Source organism: Colletotrichum fioriniae (assembly GCF_027942845.1).
Source record: "Colletotrichum fioriniae strain IMI 355084 chromosome Unknown scaffold_10, whole genome shotgun sequence".
Taxonomy (NCBI): domain Eukaryota; kingdom Fungi; phylum Ascomycota; class Sordariomycetes; order Glomerellales; family Glomerellaceae; genus Colletotrichum; species Colletotrichum fioriniae.
Window position 1 is genome coordinate 85,301 of NW_027076846.1, and position 15,831 is coordinate 101,131.

Sequence of the window (15,831 nt, forward strand, 5' to 3'; positions counted from 1 at the left end):
TAAGCTGTATACTAAGCGAGGTCCCGGCGTTGCTGTAGCTGGTAAGGGGGAAAAGGGAGAAAATTAAAGCACGTCGATCAAATAAGCGAAACAGGCGAATCACTCGCGCCTCCGTCAAGTTTTCACTGCAAAAAGTTGCCAAAATAAGAATCTCAAAGAGAGAACCTTTTGACAGGTTCCCACCATTGGGCCGCGCGTTTTCGGAAAGGGAAACGGCACGGTTTCCAATGGCAAAGAAACCGTTGCACCGTCCCTCGGAATGGGAAGCCTCTGCACAGCCGCACGCTACGTACCCGTCTTTGGCGAGCTGACGAATCGGCGGGCTGACTTTGCACGCTTTTTTTTTTTTGTCAACGCTCCTCGAGCCGTTTAGAGACCGGGAAGTAATGTGGTGTGGCGGAGCGGGATGAATGTGGGGTCTGAGCCCGTGGCTTGCGTCCAATCTGAGGGGCTGGCGGGGCAGCTGTTGACATACTGCGGAGGGAGTACGAAGCACATCCTGTTCCCGCTGCTATGACCTGCATCTGCCACTGTGCAATGCGTGCCACTAGGTAGGTTGTTGGTACTTGGTACACTCAGCTAATGGGACTTCTAAGTGGGTGCATGTGCCAGGCTTCCATCTTTCTCCCAAATCCCTCCTGCTGCAAGTTCGCTGCGGTAGCACAGCTTCTTTCCCACCCCACGCTTCCAATCTTCACGACACGAACCGGTCACTTTTACCAAATCAGGCTTCAACCTTTTCCCACAGCGGGGTGCCCTGTTCTTGTACATACTTGCCTTGCAATCATTTTGACTTTTCTGTACCTCGTCTGATCAAGCTTACGATAGCTTCTATTGTCATTTTATCTCTCTTCTTCGACAGAACCCTTTTGGGTCTTTCGCTTCCCTACGTAAGGCAGTGGGGGCTCTTTACTGCATACCTTAGATCCCGCGGATAGATTCGAACGTCTGCGTATAGGACTGGGTATACTATGGAGTAGTGACCTATCCCTTGTCTTTGGATCCCAGAACACGCAAAATAAAACAAAAAGCCAAGGCGGACGGGTGACGGACGGATTCAAGACTCAGCCCACTTGACCTCGCACACCCTTGAGGCCCAGCACACTTGCCTTGCCAGCCTGACCCTTTTTATCAACGCTGTGTCCCCTTCCCCTCCTCCGAAACACCTCCCAGCGGCGCAGGAAACGTCACTTCTCTACCTCAACACCAAGACCTTCAATAAACTCACCTCAACTTCTTTCTTCGAGCGAGCCCGTCGATCGCTAATACAGCCGTCGACCGCCGCCCAACATGCTCGACGAGAACCTACCCACCTTCCACTTCCGCCCCTCCTCCGATAACCCTCAGAACACCATTCTCTACTTCACTCACCAGGGTTCCGACCCGGTGCCAAATTACGTCCTCAAGCGTGCTGACCCCGCCAACCCGGTCGCCCGCAATAAGTACGCCGCTGCCCTCACCGACATTGCTTCCCAGCAGATCATCTACGCCGAGGTCCTCGTCGAGCCGGAATGGACTCAGCCGACACTCTCAGCCGCCGAAGTCCGCGTCCAAAATGGTACCCCGGCCCCGCCACAGCCCATCTTGCCCGACCAGGTTACGCTCCAGCTCTACAACCCGGACTCACAGGTCGTCATCAAGATGAAGTCCGGTAGCTGGGGCAAGTCCGACAGCTGGGAGTTTGAGATGCCTGAGCAAAGCTTCCGCGCGCCGAGTGCGAGCCTGCTCGATCGTTCCTCCGATGATCCGCCTATCAGCGATACCGTCCCCAAGGTCGTGTTCCGCTGGAAGCGAGATGGCAGACTGAGCAAGGATATGACGTGCTACATGGTCGGCAAGAGTGTCGCTGGCAAGAAGAGCAAAGAGCCTGATATCACGGTCGCCATGTTCAAGGACACAAAGCACGAGAGCGCCGTAACGATTTACGAGCCCAACCTGCAGCGTGTGGACGTGGAGGACCGCAAGGGACTGGACATTGTCCTGCTGCTCGGCGCCGAGGTTCTCCGCGACCTGTTTCTGAACCCCAGACAAAACGTCTTCAACCTGACGGCGACGCCGCCCCCCACGACCGGTCGTCGCAAGAACTCCAAGCCACCTCCGGTAACCATGGCGCCGGCACCACCCGCGGCTGCTATGTCAGGCGCCATCGGCAATAAGCCCGCCTCGCCCCCCGCACAAGCTATGAACAACGGTCCTCCCAGGCCCAATGCCCGCCAACAGTGGGAGATTGACAACGAGACGAAGCGCCTTCAGGCCATGGTAGCACAGGAAGAGCGGCAGGCGCGCGAGCGCGAGCGACGGGACGCCGAGGAAGCGAAGCGCATCAAGAAGATGCTCGATAAGGAGGAAGCCGACCGCCGACGCAAAGAAGCCGAGATCGAGGCCGAGACGGAGCGACTTCGCAGGCTCTACGGCGTCCCGCCTAGTCAGTCGAACCCGAACTTACCACCGCGTCATCAGCCGCCGCCCGGAAGCACGCCGGGCTCGTGGCACGTGGCACCGGCGCAGCCACCGCGGCCGAACAGCGCGGGACCGTACAATGGGCCCCCGGGAACCAGCGCGTATCGTCCACAGGTGCGATTTGCGCAGCCGCAGCCGACGATGAGTGGTGGTGCGTCGTCTCAGCCGCAGCAGCAACAGTCACAGTCGCAGCAGGCCGGTCGCGGGAAGCTTCCGAACCTCATGTCCGGACTGCTTCAGGGACCCTACGCGAACCCGGCTGCTAGCGTCAGCAACTTCTTCCATCGGGACCGGTCCGAGGAAGAGGAGAAGAAGCGAAAGGTCGCTAAGAAGAGGAGTGTGCATTTTTAAAGGAGATACTGTAGTCTCATCAGATGTTTGGAGGGCATCGACCCCCCTCTTCACTCTACCGATGCCTGTGGCATATTTCGGCGTTTGAAGGGATTCAGACATTCGGTTGGCATCCGCCATGTACCGAGTGGCCTGCAGGGCTGACATGGCATGTCTTTTCACATTTTTTCGGCGTCAGGGGGGGTTTTTCCTGGATGGATATACCATGTATTAGTGTTTGGGCATATAGAATCACGAATTTTATGATCAAGGCATTTCAACCTCTTTTTATAAGATTGAATGTGTTCACAAGCACTCAGTGAGTCACACTATCCTACTTCAAAACCTTGAAGATGATCATCTGTAGGCGAGGAAGGTTGCAATTAGATGGACAATTTCCCATACTTACTTAGTATGCTCCCCCTTACTTCTTGCTTAGAAGCGATATAAAAAAGCGTTCACGAATAATTGAACGTTTATGAACGTGGCTCTTCACGACTATCCATGGTCAAAGAGCTGGGGAAGTTTCTGGGCGATAAAGGTCCTTCTTCCTTCCCAACTTTCTTACAATGGTCAAAGATTCACAAGACTACCTAGCTAAGAGCAAGTTCATCTAATCGCACGGTTTTCATTGTCCTCTCCTATCGCATTCGGACGTATTCGCACACGAAGAAGTCATATGGCGAGAGCCAGGGTGACGGTGTCAGGCAAGAATGGAAGGCAAGGGGTGAATCAAGAGCTGCCCAGTCTGTGCACTCCGTCACCTTTCAAAACCAACGTCATTATTCGGCAGAACTCTTTTCCGAGCTTCCAACGCTCGGACCAACACCAATCACGCTAGCCACCAAAAATTCTCATGATGGGTCCAGCAACTGCTACCTCTGGCCCAGCTGTTGCTGAACATCCCCTAGCTCAACACCAAGTTCGACCCCATCCCAACAACGACTTCTCCTCCTCCCTTTTCGACGACCAAGGTCATTTTCTCGCCAACGAATTCGCCTGCGAGATCCAGCGCCATCTCTCCATCTTTGGTTGGAAAAAGTCATTCCGTGTCGGCCATCAACAGCTAGCGAATCTACAACAGCTCTAGAAGCTCGGATTCTACGTCGATTACCCGGTCGCCTTCAGTCTTTGACTTCACACGCCCCCGGGCTACATACGCAACCGTCTCATCGAGATCATTGCGAACGCGCACCGCGCAGCCGATACACACCCGAACAAAAAGGAGCGCCGCTCTTAAACTACAGCTACAATGGTTCAACTTACCGAGGTCGAGGACGAGCACTTCCAGTCCGGCCAGGCCGGCCCCATCGACGATGACGCCGATTACTCTGATACTGGTATGCATCCCTTACTACCGTTAGGCATCAAACACGCGGATGAGCGTTTGAGGATGACTTCATCGCAAAGCTCTCCCCCTTGTGTCGCATACGTCACAGGAAAACCCCAAGCTGACCCAAACCCACTCAAGACTCCGAGATCTCTGAGGACAGCGACTACAACCCCCGCGATGAGTCCTTCACCGAGCGCCTATACGCCCTCAAGGACATCGTGCCCCCGACCACCCGCGGCTGGATCAGCAACAAGGTCGACTTTGGCGTCAGCGCCGTCCAGAACACGTGGTACTACGGCTCCCGCACCGTCTGGGTCGTCTGCGCCACCGCCCTCATGATTGGCGTGCCCCTGGCTACCTGCTGGGCTGAGGACCAGCAGATCGAGGGCATGGAGCGCGAGTACCGCATGCGTGAGATGGGCGGCGACGCGCTCCTGGCCGCCGGCGAGGGCAAGGAGGGCAGCACGGCTGAGCAAGTCGGCATCGCCCTCGACCGCTCCGAGGCCAAGCCCGCTCTGTAAAATCACCAACTTTCTCGAATACTCACCATCAAGAAAGGAGAAAAAAGACAATGCCAAAGCGAAGCCGGGAAGAAAACACCGAGGCTAGCTTATCGAAAGAAATCCGGATCTACGCGCACCAAAAAAGCTGAACGACTGTACCACACATCAATCAACCCCTACTTCTCCCCCATTTCCTCGGGCGGATTTTTTTTTGCGTTTTGCGCTTCGGAAACTGTATATCAAGACAACTCTCTCACACACCACGACAACGGAACTTTGCATGCATTGCGGTCATGGATGGCACTGGCGGGATGGGGGTTTTCCCTGCCAATTTTGCTTGTACTATAGGAAGATTTCATGAGGGCCGCGATAGGAATGGCCGTTCGCAATCATGACAAATTCTAATACCCATTCCGTTCCCTGGATTATTCTGCGTGATAATTTGCTTTTCTCTGTTACTGTGTTTACTTACTCTTCGCTGGGACATCATATACCCACGCAACCCCTGAAGGGAAATCGGCCCAAGAAGAGACGGGGGGAGCTTTGCTTTTGACATGGCCAGGTGTCGGAGAGGAATGATGAACAGCTCGTTCCTACGCTATCTTGGGTATGGATTTCGCTGAATACACAACAAGTAGGTACATACCAAGAGGGGGGAGGGATATGTGTACTCTGCACGGTAGGTTACTCAATACTGCCTTTCCCTTTTCTCAAGAGCCGAAAGGAGAAGTGTTGGCTAGATCGGCCCCAGATCAGCTTCCGATAACGCGTCCCTGGTGACCTATGAAGTCACAGCTCGAAGCATCGCGGTTCCAGGTATAAAGGGCTTCTTATGGAAACCGTACTTTTGTCCGCAGTCCCGTGGTTGAAGCAAGTACTTGAGTAGATAGAGGAGAGCGGCCTGCCTCACTGAATCTTGTTTCAACGAGGTGTGGCCCCTTTCCATCCTCTTTCACTCGGTTTCCTTAATGTCATATTGAGATCTTCCGCCACATAATTATGAATGTCGGCGAGACCCTAAAATTGGAAGAAACTCGGTCTCAAGGCTCGGTTGGATCCAAGAGGCCTCGCTACATTCTACTCACGCCTGATCGACGGGCGGACGGGCTATCTGAAGTACTGGCCATTCTTTGAGGCTATCTCACCCAGGATCTCAAAAGGCCCCCAAAGTCTCATTTACCAGACTGCCTCAAAAGATACTGTGGGAACATTGTAGCTCGGGAGATCCAGGTTGAACTATCCTGCGAGGCATGTCATTCGTCTCAAGGAAATAGAGTTTAAAATGATTGATTAGGAGGAAGAGTGAGACTGATGCTGAAAACTAAAGTACAGGTTGGTGCTCAACCAAATGCTTCCCCATCCTCGCCTTGCCGGTGGAAGCAGCTTCACAAAAAGCTCCATGCCATCGCCTTGCAGTATTTACTCCCCTAACTACACATTTGCTTGATGATGAAGATTCTCTAGCGTGAAAATGCTTCTCCAAGAGATTTTCCCGTAGTTCCTTCGTCTCTTAGAAGATGAAGTCGCGCCACGAATTGAGCAAGGTTCTCCCCATTTCCCATAGCAATACGTAAGTTACACAACTGTTCGTCGTCCTCAGGAATCCCTTCAGACCGCTATCTTTCATGGTTATGGCGACTTGACAATACGATGTGTCTCTGTGCCCAAATCTTTCGTGATCTTGGCCTCAGACCATAACCATGAAGCCCCAGAAGTAGAAACACATTACGTCTAAGAAACCGAAAATCTCTTGAGGTTTGGATGTTGCTTTGTTTGATTCCAGATTCGACTTGATATCGCTATAGTTCGATAATTGTGTTTTGTCTCTGCTTGTCCAAGACACCTTGGAGCTCTGACGCCTTGGTCCGCAGACTACTATTCTCGCTAATGTATTTCGTGTTGGATTCACGAAGTCCGTCAACTAGCTTAGCATAAACGTCGCGGCAAGCCTTCAATTCCCTCTCGCGCGTCTTCAATGAGTCCGCGACAGCCCGGTGATTGTCTTCAGAGTCCTGAAGATCCTTCTTGAGAGTGCTGAGCTGATCCTTGTGGTCGTCTCGTAGATATCTGATGGTACTTATCAAAGGAGACAATTCGGTACTCAAGTCGAAGGAAGCATTGGAAGATCGTTCGAGTTCTGCCTCCGCATTCTCCAGTTCCTGTTTGGCCTTTTCAAGATTTTCGTTGGCCTCTTTTAGCTCTTGTATGGACTCGTCTCGCTCAGATTTGACATTTGAAAGAACCTTCTCGTGGTCCTTTCTAGTCTCATCAAGACGCCGTAGAAGGTCATCTCGCTCACCTTCGACATTCGAAAGCTGCTTCTTTACCTCCTTGTGATTTGACGTGAAGTCGAATATCACATCCTCGTCCAGACGGATTTTGGCAACTCCAAGCGCTTCAACGTTGACCTGAACCTCATTGAGCCTTCGACGCTTTTCATGGGGCAACTTCGGATGGTCCACCTGGTTCTGAGATCCAGAGAAGGTAGAGGGGCTCCATGTGAACGAATGGCCAGCGCATTGGCTCTGAAGGAATATTGCAGACCGTTTGGCCGGCCTGACGGGCTGACCTGAATTTGCTGGCTCACGATGGGTAATACTTCGCTTCGGTTTATGGTGAAGATATTCTACCATTCGATATGGCTCTGCCTGATTGCGATTCGCGAGGAGGCTCAGTCGGTATGGCAGCGAGACATCTGGTGTCCAAAATTGTCAGCATGGATAGAGAGGTGATTCCAGGGGAACGAAATGGAGGAGCGCTTACAAAATGGCAATGTAAGTTCGGGAAGAACAGGCGATGTGTCAGAGTAGGTCCTCTCGCATTCGAGAGTGGCCAAATTCTGGACGTTCGGTCGATTTCCGTCGAGAGAAGTTCGGCACAAATATCTCGCGTACAGCGCTTCAAACGACTTGATTGGTAGGGGACGCCACAGACTCAGAGCAGACTGCCTTGCACAACTGAGATTGGAGAGTGAGGCTGGCGATAGTGTTGTGGTGGAATCGAAAGGCGGACGACTGGTGTGGGAAAGATGAGAGGCAGCATCAGGATGAGTTGAGAGGGAGCAAGTAGCAACTCTCGATACTGGGTAACTTAGGACAATTTGACCAGAAAGGAAAGGGGTAGAATCACCATGATCGATCCTCCTTCCAACATTCAATACGCGTGCTGCCACCTTCTTCAACTTACTTCCTTCGTAGTTTGAGGTGGGATGCACTTTCCTTCTTGGTGACGGCCACTTGATCATGTGGATTGTGCATGCCTCCAGGTCCTTCAGTTCCAGTACCTCATGCACCACTAATGTAACCAGTACTTTGGTCTTTCTCTTCGCGTGTTAATTGTTAATGCGGAAACCACCCCTCGAGCATTTGTCCAGGCAAGCTGATGTCAGTGCAAGTAATATTTCCTTACTCATAATCTTCCCAGCTACCACATGAAGGATGAAGCTTCCCTCTGCGCGCAATCTGCGACTAAGATATTGCTGTAGACTGCAGACCTCTCATGGCAATAGAGGAAACCAAATACGTAGAAGGCTGTCTCCCATCGTGTTTTCGATCTCACTGGTCCCAGAAGCCAGTGCATCAGTCGAGTTGCAATCCTCTCTCCGGAGAGGACGAGGATGCTTTCTCTTCGTGCTAGCGAACAGGTCACGGTAGTAACCGTAACGACTACATCGAATGATTGCTTGAATGTTTCCTTCCAGCCCTTCTCACGGTATACGTAGCTAGTACCACAGGTTATCCCAAAGAAGGGACGCAACCACAATCGTTCAATTTGAGCTGAACTGTGTCCACACGTATCTCTGTCCCTTTCATCCAACACGGATCAATCACTATGAAGCAAAAGATACAAACATAGCAAAAGGATAACAGATTGCCCAAAGGCGGAATCGAACCGCCGATCTTCTCATCGCGTTCACATTTCAACCCCGGATCATGAGATCTGGAGTAGAACGAGGTACTAGTGAGACGCTTTACCACTGAGCCATTCGGGCATTTAGTATCTGCTGATGGAGTTATACAGCGGTGAAGGGAATTATATTGCTGTGGAACCCTTTTCGCGGAAGAGGAGCCCTAATCGCGTCGAAGAATCCGAGAAAAACCGTGGAGTTTTGACGACGCAGGTGGGGAACCTGCCGGCCATATATGGAGTAGACGAGTTCGCCCAAACGGGAAAGTCGGTGATGGACATGCAAGGGGGTGTTTCGCTGGGGAAAAGGAAGTTTGAAATGGAGGCATACTTGAACAGCGAGCTGGGCAGAAATTTGATGGGTGACATATGAGTCCAGCCGAAAATCTCATCCGCCGACTTCGAGATGGGCAATCCGGCTCTGTTGACGATCCCTACATCCGTACGGCCCCCGCCGGTTTCCCGGGCATGAGACGGCACCTATCCGACATATAGGTATAGGAAACAACATATAACCAGCTGAACGACTCATCCACGTCCAGAACCAGGCCCTCCAAGACTGTTATTCAATACTTCGGCAACTAAACCATCCCATCCATAAATCCAGCACCATCAGACGAGTCACATCGGGACGCACATCTCATGCTGATCTTATAGACGTATAACCACCACTTCTCAACCAACTTCATGCGCGCGATTCAGCCCATCATTCGGGGGGGGTTTTTTTTTTCTTTTTTTTTCTTTTTGCAGATTCACAAGCTCATATGGATATCTCAGTCTTAACTTACCTTACCTTACTCATGAGCCACCAAAGCAAACTTTCTCACCCTGGTGAAAAGGGTTTTGGTGAGGCCCTACTCCTTCCATGTCCCAGGACCACTCAACCTGCGACTTGACGTCTCATTCCCCAGACCCGATTCAGCCACAAGTCACATCCCAAAACACCAAACGCCCGTCAAAAAGCGAAGATCAATCGAACATGTGGGGGGCCAGAGAAAGTATGGTTGTTCAAAAAAAGAAAGAAAAAAAATGTCTTTCTAGGTTGTGCGTGAGAGATAGTCACCCGAAAGCCGAACCCAAGAATCGTCGTGACCGGAACCCAAGGGCAGCTTGAACCAAGCTTCTAGAGAACCGCGGAAAGCCTGTTCTTCTACCATGATGGACAATCAACGTCCCGTCTATCTGCGACAGCCCAGCCTAAGCGGACGGCACCGTACCGACCTACATACGGACCTGCGGCTCGCAGTGACGACCGTGCCGACCTCAGCAAGCCCCCCGGTCTGGCCAAACCACCATTTCGTCAAATTTGGTTCTCAACCAAAGAATGTCAAAGTATTGAGATGCGCTCTGTCAAGTTTTCTCGGACTACCATCAATCCGGCTTATTCTCTGCCCGTCACGCTTATCACGAGAGATGTAGTTGAGATCGAGACAGAGGAAGGCTGGTCGGCTAAACTAAGGCAGTGCAAGCTTTGTCCGTTGTATACCTTCGGATACGAGAACTCACCTCCTTCACCTTCGACTCACCTGTAACCTCTTTACCCTCCAGAACCTCGTATCCAGATAAGGTGGTAAGGTCTCCTATCTTTCCGCACCATCGCCCGCAAACAAGCCACACCATACACACTGTCACCTAAATATCCCAGGAAGACGAACCGTTCAAACACCCCCTTAGCTTTCCGAACCTAGCCAGGGTTGAAGCGCTAGCCGCCATTGACATCACCTCAGTAAGAACGAATAAATCGCCGCCGGGGGAAAACGCCAACCGACCTCCGCTCCGTCCCGGGGTCACACCGGAACCTCCTCGCCGAAACCGCCCCCAACATCCCGTCGTCCCAAAACGGGCAATATAAGGAACCGGAAACAGGGTCCCTTTCTTCCCCCCTTCTACGCCAGTACGAATACATTGTCCGAGAAAGTCCCAGGGTGCAATTAGTGGAAACCTACCCAGTACTCCGTACCATTCTACCCTTTATCGACTTGATTTTTCAATTCGTTCTTGCTCATCCTACCCTTCCATCTCATCCACACGAACTTCTCTTCTTCCCCCCCCGTCGTCGTCTTGCCTCATCTAGACGCGACACAAAATCCACTCTCCTGCTCTTAACCGACCCATACATCGCGCATACTTCTCATTCTCCATCACCACTTACCCCGATCCCCCGAAGCTGATAACTCCAGATGACAGAAAAAAAACCCCGAGCAAAAGCGCGTGTAAGAAAGTGTGGAAACGAACAGCAAAACCCAGCATAGGACAACAAAAGAACTTAAACCCCCCACCAGACTGAGACATCTAGAACCCGGCCCTCCGCCGCACCCGAATACCACCCCACATACACAGCATCCTGGTCTATCCAACCCCAAACCTCACCCGTCCGTCCACCACAAGAAAACCGGTACCGGCAAACCAGCCAGCTTGCCTTGCCAGCTCAAGGAAGAATGAGCCAACGAACGGATGGAAGTGAGCTTCTACGATACGGAGTCCTCCATCCCCTTCCCCTCCCTCCCAATTCTCCAAGAAAAACCCCCACGAACAACCTCCTCTCCAACGTCCAATCCATCATCATCCGGTACCCAGCCTCATCGTCCGTCCCACCCTCACCCCCCACTACCTCACCTCACCTCAATTCCTTCAAATCACTCCCTCCCCCTTACAAGTTACGACACAGCGTGGCACCGAACCAGACTTCGGCTGGTCTTGGAACCGCGGAAATCGTCCCATCCTCACAAATCCTAGGAGGGGTGGGCGAGCTGCGGGACGGACCCTCCGTGCTTCTAGAAGGGCCGCGAGTGTGCGTGTAGATTCCCGTATAACTAGTAACATATCTTTGATCCTTGATGAGATCGTCCATGTGCGTCACTTCTCTTGGCGAAAAATAAAATAAAAATAAAAATGGCAACGCCCAGCAAGAAACATGCAAAGACCTTTTCATCGTGCGGACCTCGTCAGCGTATCAGGTCAACACACTCCTTATTTACTAAGTCCAAGGCCTAAGTAGACAGTGGTCGCTGAACGGTGTTTGCGCCGGGAGGCACAAAGAAAAAGGAAACACGGTGCCATGTGCACCGAATACGATCTGAATCAAGTGGTGAATAAATTGATGTGAAGAATAAAAAAGAGCTCCTTTTTTTGATGGCTTCCGCGACCTCTTGCGTCACACAGAGCAGATGCCACCGTCCCAAACCCAAGAAATATCCTGCCTCCTACTCCCCTAGGTGTTGGTTACACGTTCGCTCCAGGTGTCATCAGGCCACACACCCTGTCCCAATACAACACGACAAACAAGCTCCTTGCTCTACTCCCCGCTTACACCCAGCGTAAGCCCCAGTTGGATAGACCCTAGATCCTCAAGAGCACAAGACTCCAGATAGCTTCGAGAAAAAACAAAAAAGGTGCTCCATGACGGCATTTGATGGCCCGATGTCTCGTCCGGTCGAGGCTTGAGAGCTCGTACACAAAAATACAATACTTGCTCGGATCCACGTTTCGAGTTTGGACAGCCCAGGAACAGTTGCGAGACGAAACACCGTGGAGAAAAACCCCGCCCAATCGAACCCACACATTGTTTCCGCAACAGTATTCCAAAGCAGTCAGTCGTCTCTCTTCCGCGCAGCGCTATGCAGGTGAACCCCAACTCCGGTATGCTCTGGTCCTGTCGAGCTCCCAGCCCCGCATCCTACACGCGGCTGGTGTCCACTCAAATAATCGGACGGGAAATAAGTCAAATTGAGGAAGGATAAGCTTCGAATATGATCAGTAATGGTATCACCCCCTAAATGATACCACCTGGCGGATCATAGCCCGTCGTCGCGCCTCTGGCTCCGAGCCCGGCGCTCCCTGGTTGTTCTGACGACGCATCGACTTGGGCGTTATTCGTCTTTCGTAACATGAACATTGGCTTCTTGCCCTCCTTATCCAGCTGCTTGAATAGGATCAAAGGTTTCTCCTCAAGTCCTAAGCACCGCTCCTGATCGCCGTAGACAATATACAGGGCATATTGGTCCCAGGGTGCATTGATCTGGTATTTTTTGAGGGCGGCGGGCAACACCTTGTAGCACGGATCGTCCATACTGACTCGGAAAGACTTGAAGATCTCGACAGATGCGTTACTTGTGCTTGGTGTATCGGGAGCTGGGGTCGGTCCGCGTTTCGGCGCCGTCTGCTGTTCCCGGCCTTTGTAACCATGGTCGTTTTCGGCAAAGGTGGATCGTGTAGAAGGCGTCGGAGCTTCGGAGCGGTCGGAGCGATAAGATCGAGAGCCCAAAGTCGCGCCGCCAAGTGTTGGAGGGGAGGTCGGCGAGGGCATGTTCGGGGAAGGATAGCCGGGCGATGTAGCCGTTGCTGAACCGTTCATAGCTGCCAGATGCGACGAAGATAATACGGCTCGTTCCGCAGCATTTGAGGGATCCAACGTTTGTTCCATCGACCTTTCGTGCGTTGTTTGCAGGTGTGACGGCGAGTTGTTTTTAGGCGTTGTTCCTAGCATGATTCTCTTGGTGGAGTACTGCCGTTGCAGGCTCATCGACTGGGTGGAAGAGGGCGTTGGAGCGGGGGGCGATACGGTCTCATAGCCATAGCCCTGATTGCTGTTGTTGGAGACGTTGGGCAGTGGTTGTGACGAATCCTTTGCCAAGCGTAACGCAGGCAGCATGTCTTCCCTCAGCCGTCTGAAGTCTTCGGAGAGTCGACGCAGGTCCTTCTCTACCATGCTCATCCTCTCGTCTCGTAGACGGAGCTGCTCAACCAAGTGCTTAATATCCTTGAGGGTTGCTGTCGCGTACTGGGCCTCCGCATCGGCAGCTGGGAGAGCACATGTCAGTGGATAGTCTCTACACAAGAAAATGCGGCGTCACCTACATAACGGCACATAATGGTCGCTCTCTATTGGTATATCCTGGGCCTTCTTCACATCATACACGCTCTTCAGGATAGTAAGGCGATGGCCAACACTGGCAATACCCATAGACTTCAGGTCATCGTGTTGTAGGGCAACCAAGGCTTCGCCGACAATCTCGTTCTCTGGTTGAAGACGCAATCAGTCAGGTGTCACAATGCATGGAACCATAAGAAGACGAATGGGTATACCCACCAACAAAGCTGTCGGCATATTGCGCCAAACCGATTGTGCTGATGAAATCGGCGCACTCATCGGCGGTCCACTCGGAAATGATGGTCTCGGGCAGGCGGTCGGCGCTGCTACGGTGACCATAGGTTGTGGGCGTATGCTCGTTGGAAGAGGGGAGCTCGGAATCGATTGGCGAGCCTTCATCGTCGGCGACAGGCGAGTTGGGCCCGAGACTGCGCTCGTATTCATCGTCGGCATCCGACTCTGCGTAAGCAGTGCCCGAATCGAAGTTCATGACTGGCAGCGTTTGATCGGCGGCTCAGTGACGGAGGAGAGGAGAAAGGGTGGAGGTAAGAGGTGCGATAGCACGTCGGAGAGGCGTGGCGAGGCGACGATAGTAAAGTCTGAACGGCAGGCGGCAATCAGAGAGAGAGAAAGCAAGGCTCGGCGAGTCGAGAATAGGAGAGGAGGGCAGGCTGGAAAGCGAATCGGGGTCGTGGTGTCAAGAAGCGCCGGCGGTGCCCTCAGCGTGAGGAGGTCGTGGCGGCGGCTGCGGGGGCCCGTTGCAGAAGAGATTGGAAGTGTGGAAGCAGAAGCAGCACACAGGACTGGGCTGACAGCGTCGGGATCGCGAGCATCGGTTCCTGGGGCAGCAGGTCGGCGTTTCTGTCCGACGAGTTGAGGTGAGGATGGCGATGTCAAAGGGGAGAAGGTGGGAGTTGAGATGCGCAATACCAGCGAAAGAGGCTCAATGGGGAGACACGCTACTTGGGCAGGCTAAGGTCGTAGACTGCAGGAGTGAGAAGGACGAGTCGGTTCCAAGATGGGATCGTCGTTCGGGTTCGGGCTCAGGCGAAAAGGTGGAGGAAAGTGTCTGGCAGGCCGCAGGCCAACAGCAGCAGACTGCAGTTAGGTAAGGTAATGGCAGTGAGGGCAGCGGGTGCGTGTTCCACTGCTTGAGGGGGAGGGGGAACAAGGACCAGACATGAGGAGTACAAGAGCTTGGGTGTAGAAATGCGCTGGAGCAAAGTAGCTCTTGTGATGTGCTCCCGGTGCCTGGTGCCTTCCATGGTAAGGTACCTCAAGAAAATGCTGCATCGTTTCCCCCCGTGAGGCGTTCAGTGGCCTGGTCCACGTCCCAGTTGGGTGCCCGCCCACGTCTAAGATACCTAAGGTAAGGTAGGTAGGTACCTGACGGTAGTGGATCCGCAAGTGTGGGCGCGATCCAGGACAGGCCCCAGCAGTACTTCTGCCCGCCATCCAGTGAGAGGTACACCCCGTTGCCTGTGCCAGCCCGGCCCTTACCTTAGCACCTTACACAGTACATAGCAAGATACTGGGCCTTGCCTGTAATACTTACACAGTATGTCCCGGATTGGCATGGAATGAGGTGGACAGAGATGCGTGGCCAGGACAAGGAGTCAAGGAGTCGGGCAGGAAACTCATGAAAAGCAAGCAGCTCCCTCTTTCTTGGTTTGTAATCTGCTTGGGACCTAAAGCCGTACGTCTCAGTCTGGACGACCGAATTGAGTTGATGTACGATTGTGTACAATCTAGACCTAGAGAATGACCAAGGTAAGAGACATACATCCATGGTTGGATCCACGGCCCATGGCACTGATGGCAGATGGTATTTACGTTTCTTTTTCCCCCTTGACATTGCATATGCAAAGCAGCAAAATGATGGGCGCAAGAGACCTGGCACACTCACAGGTTACCAGGGCCAGTGGGCGGCAGTGACATGCAGATGCCGACGTCAATGACAATGGTTTGCCGGCCGGCTGCGAGATGATGATGCATCACCACCACCACCACCACCACCACCACCATCCAACTGAGTACTGAGATACTTCATATGCGCCGTGCCGCCTTGTTCGGCCCATTACCGCGGCCGCAAGAGTCTGTTAGCGCCCAAGGGGGTCATCCCTGCGCCGTCCATGACATCCAATTGCTTCCATTGCTTGAAGATGCCCTTTTGCCGTCTGCCCGCCTCCCCGCCAAGTTCATTAGGTGCTTCGGTGCTCAGGTGCGATTTATTCTTTCTTACATCCAAGTATCAGTCTTTACATCCACGCTGGCATCCGAATCCCTGACACCTTCAACAAAGCATGCCCTGGCCTGCCTGGCATATAACACACACAGTAGTCCATAACGACTACTATGCAAGCCCCAGCTATAAGCCCCAGCTATGAAGCTGAAGCTGAAGCTCAACCTACCTTATCAACAGCACATGT

At 52.8% G+C, this 15,831-nt stretch overlaps 4 protein-coding genes and 1 non-coding gene across 5 annotated transcripts; 2 read left to right on the forward strand and 3 right to left on the reverse strand.

Moving 5' to 3' along the window:
• Positions 1-1,290: 1,290 nt before the first annotated feature.
• On the forward strand, positions 1,291-2,811 carry N0V96_008085 (uncharacterized protein; the record flags this gene model as incomplete). The annotated part of the gene is made up of 1 exon (XM_053193853.1): positions 1,291-2,811. One exon carries the CDS (start codon positions 1,291-1,293, stop codon positions 2,809-2,811), a length of 1,521 nt encoding a protein of 506 aa, XP_053048798.1.
• A 1,231-nt stretch (positions 2,812-4,042) lies between these two features.
• N0V96_008086 (uncharacterized protein) lies at positions 4,043-4,644 on the forward strand (the record flags this gene model as incomplete). The annotated part of the gene is made up of 2 exons (XM_053193852.1): positions 4,043-4,130; positions 4,262-4,644. 2 exons carry the CDS (start codon positions 4,043-4,045, stop codon positions 4,642-4,644), a joined length of 471 nt encoding a protein of 156 aa, XP_053048797.1.
• Positions 4,645-6,425: 1,781 nt separating this feature from the next.
• Positions 6,426-7,259, reverse strand: N0V96_008087 (uncharacterized protein; the record flags this gene model as incomplete). Its single annotated transcript, XM_053193851.2, has 1 exon — positions 6,426-7,259. The coding sequence occupies one exon, from the start codon at positions 7,257-7,259 to the stop codon at positions 6,426-6,428; it is 834 nt and encodes a 277-aa protein (XP_053048796.2).
• A 1,238-nt stretch (positions 7,260-8,497) lies between these two features.
• N0V96_008088 lies at positions 8,498-8,617 on the reverse strand. The gene has a single exon. It is a non-coding gene; the product is annotated as a tRNA-Thr (tRNA).
• Positions 8,618-12,304: 3,687 nt separating this feature from the next.
• MTS50 (Mitogen-activated protein kinase adapter protein MST50) lies at positions 12,305-13,892 on the reverse strand (the record flags this gene model as incomplete). Its single annotated transcript, XM_053193850.2, has 3 exons — positions 12,305-13,332; positions 13,390-13,551; positions 13,622-13,892. 3 exons carry the CDS (start codon positions 13,890-13,892, stop codon positions 12,305-12,307), a joined length of 1,461 nt encoding a protein of 486 aa, XP_053048795.1.
• Between the last annotated feature and the right edge of the window lie 1,939 nt (positions 13,893-15,831).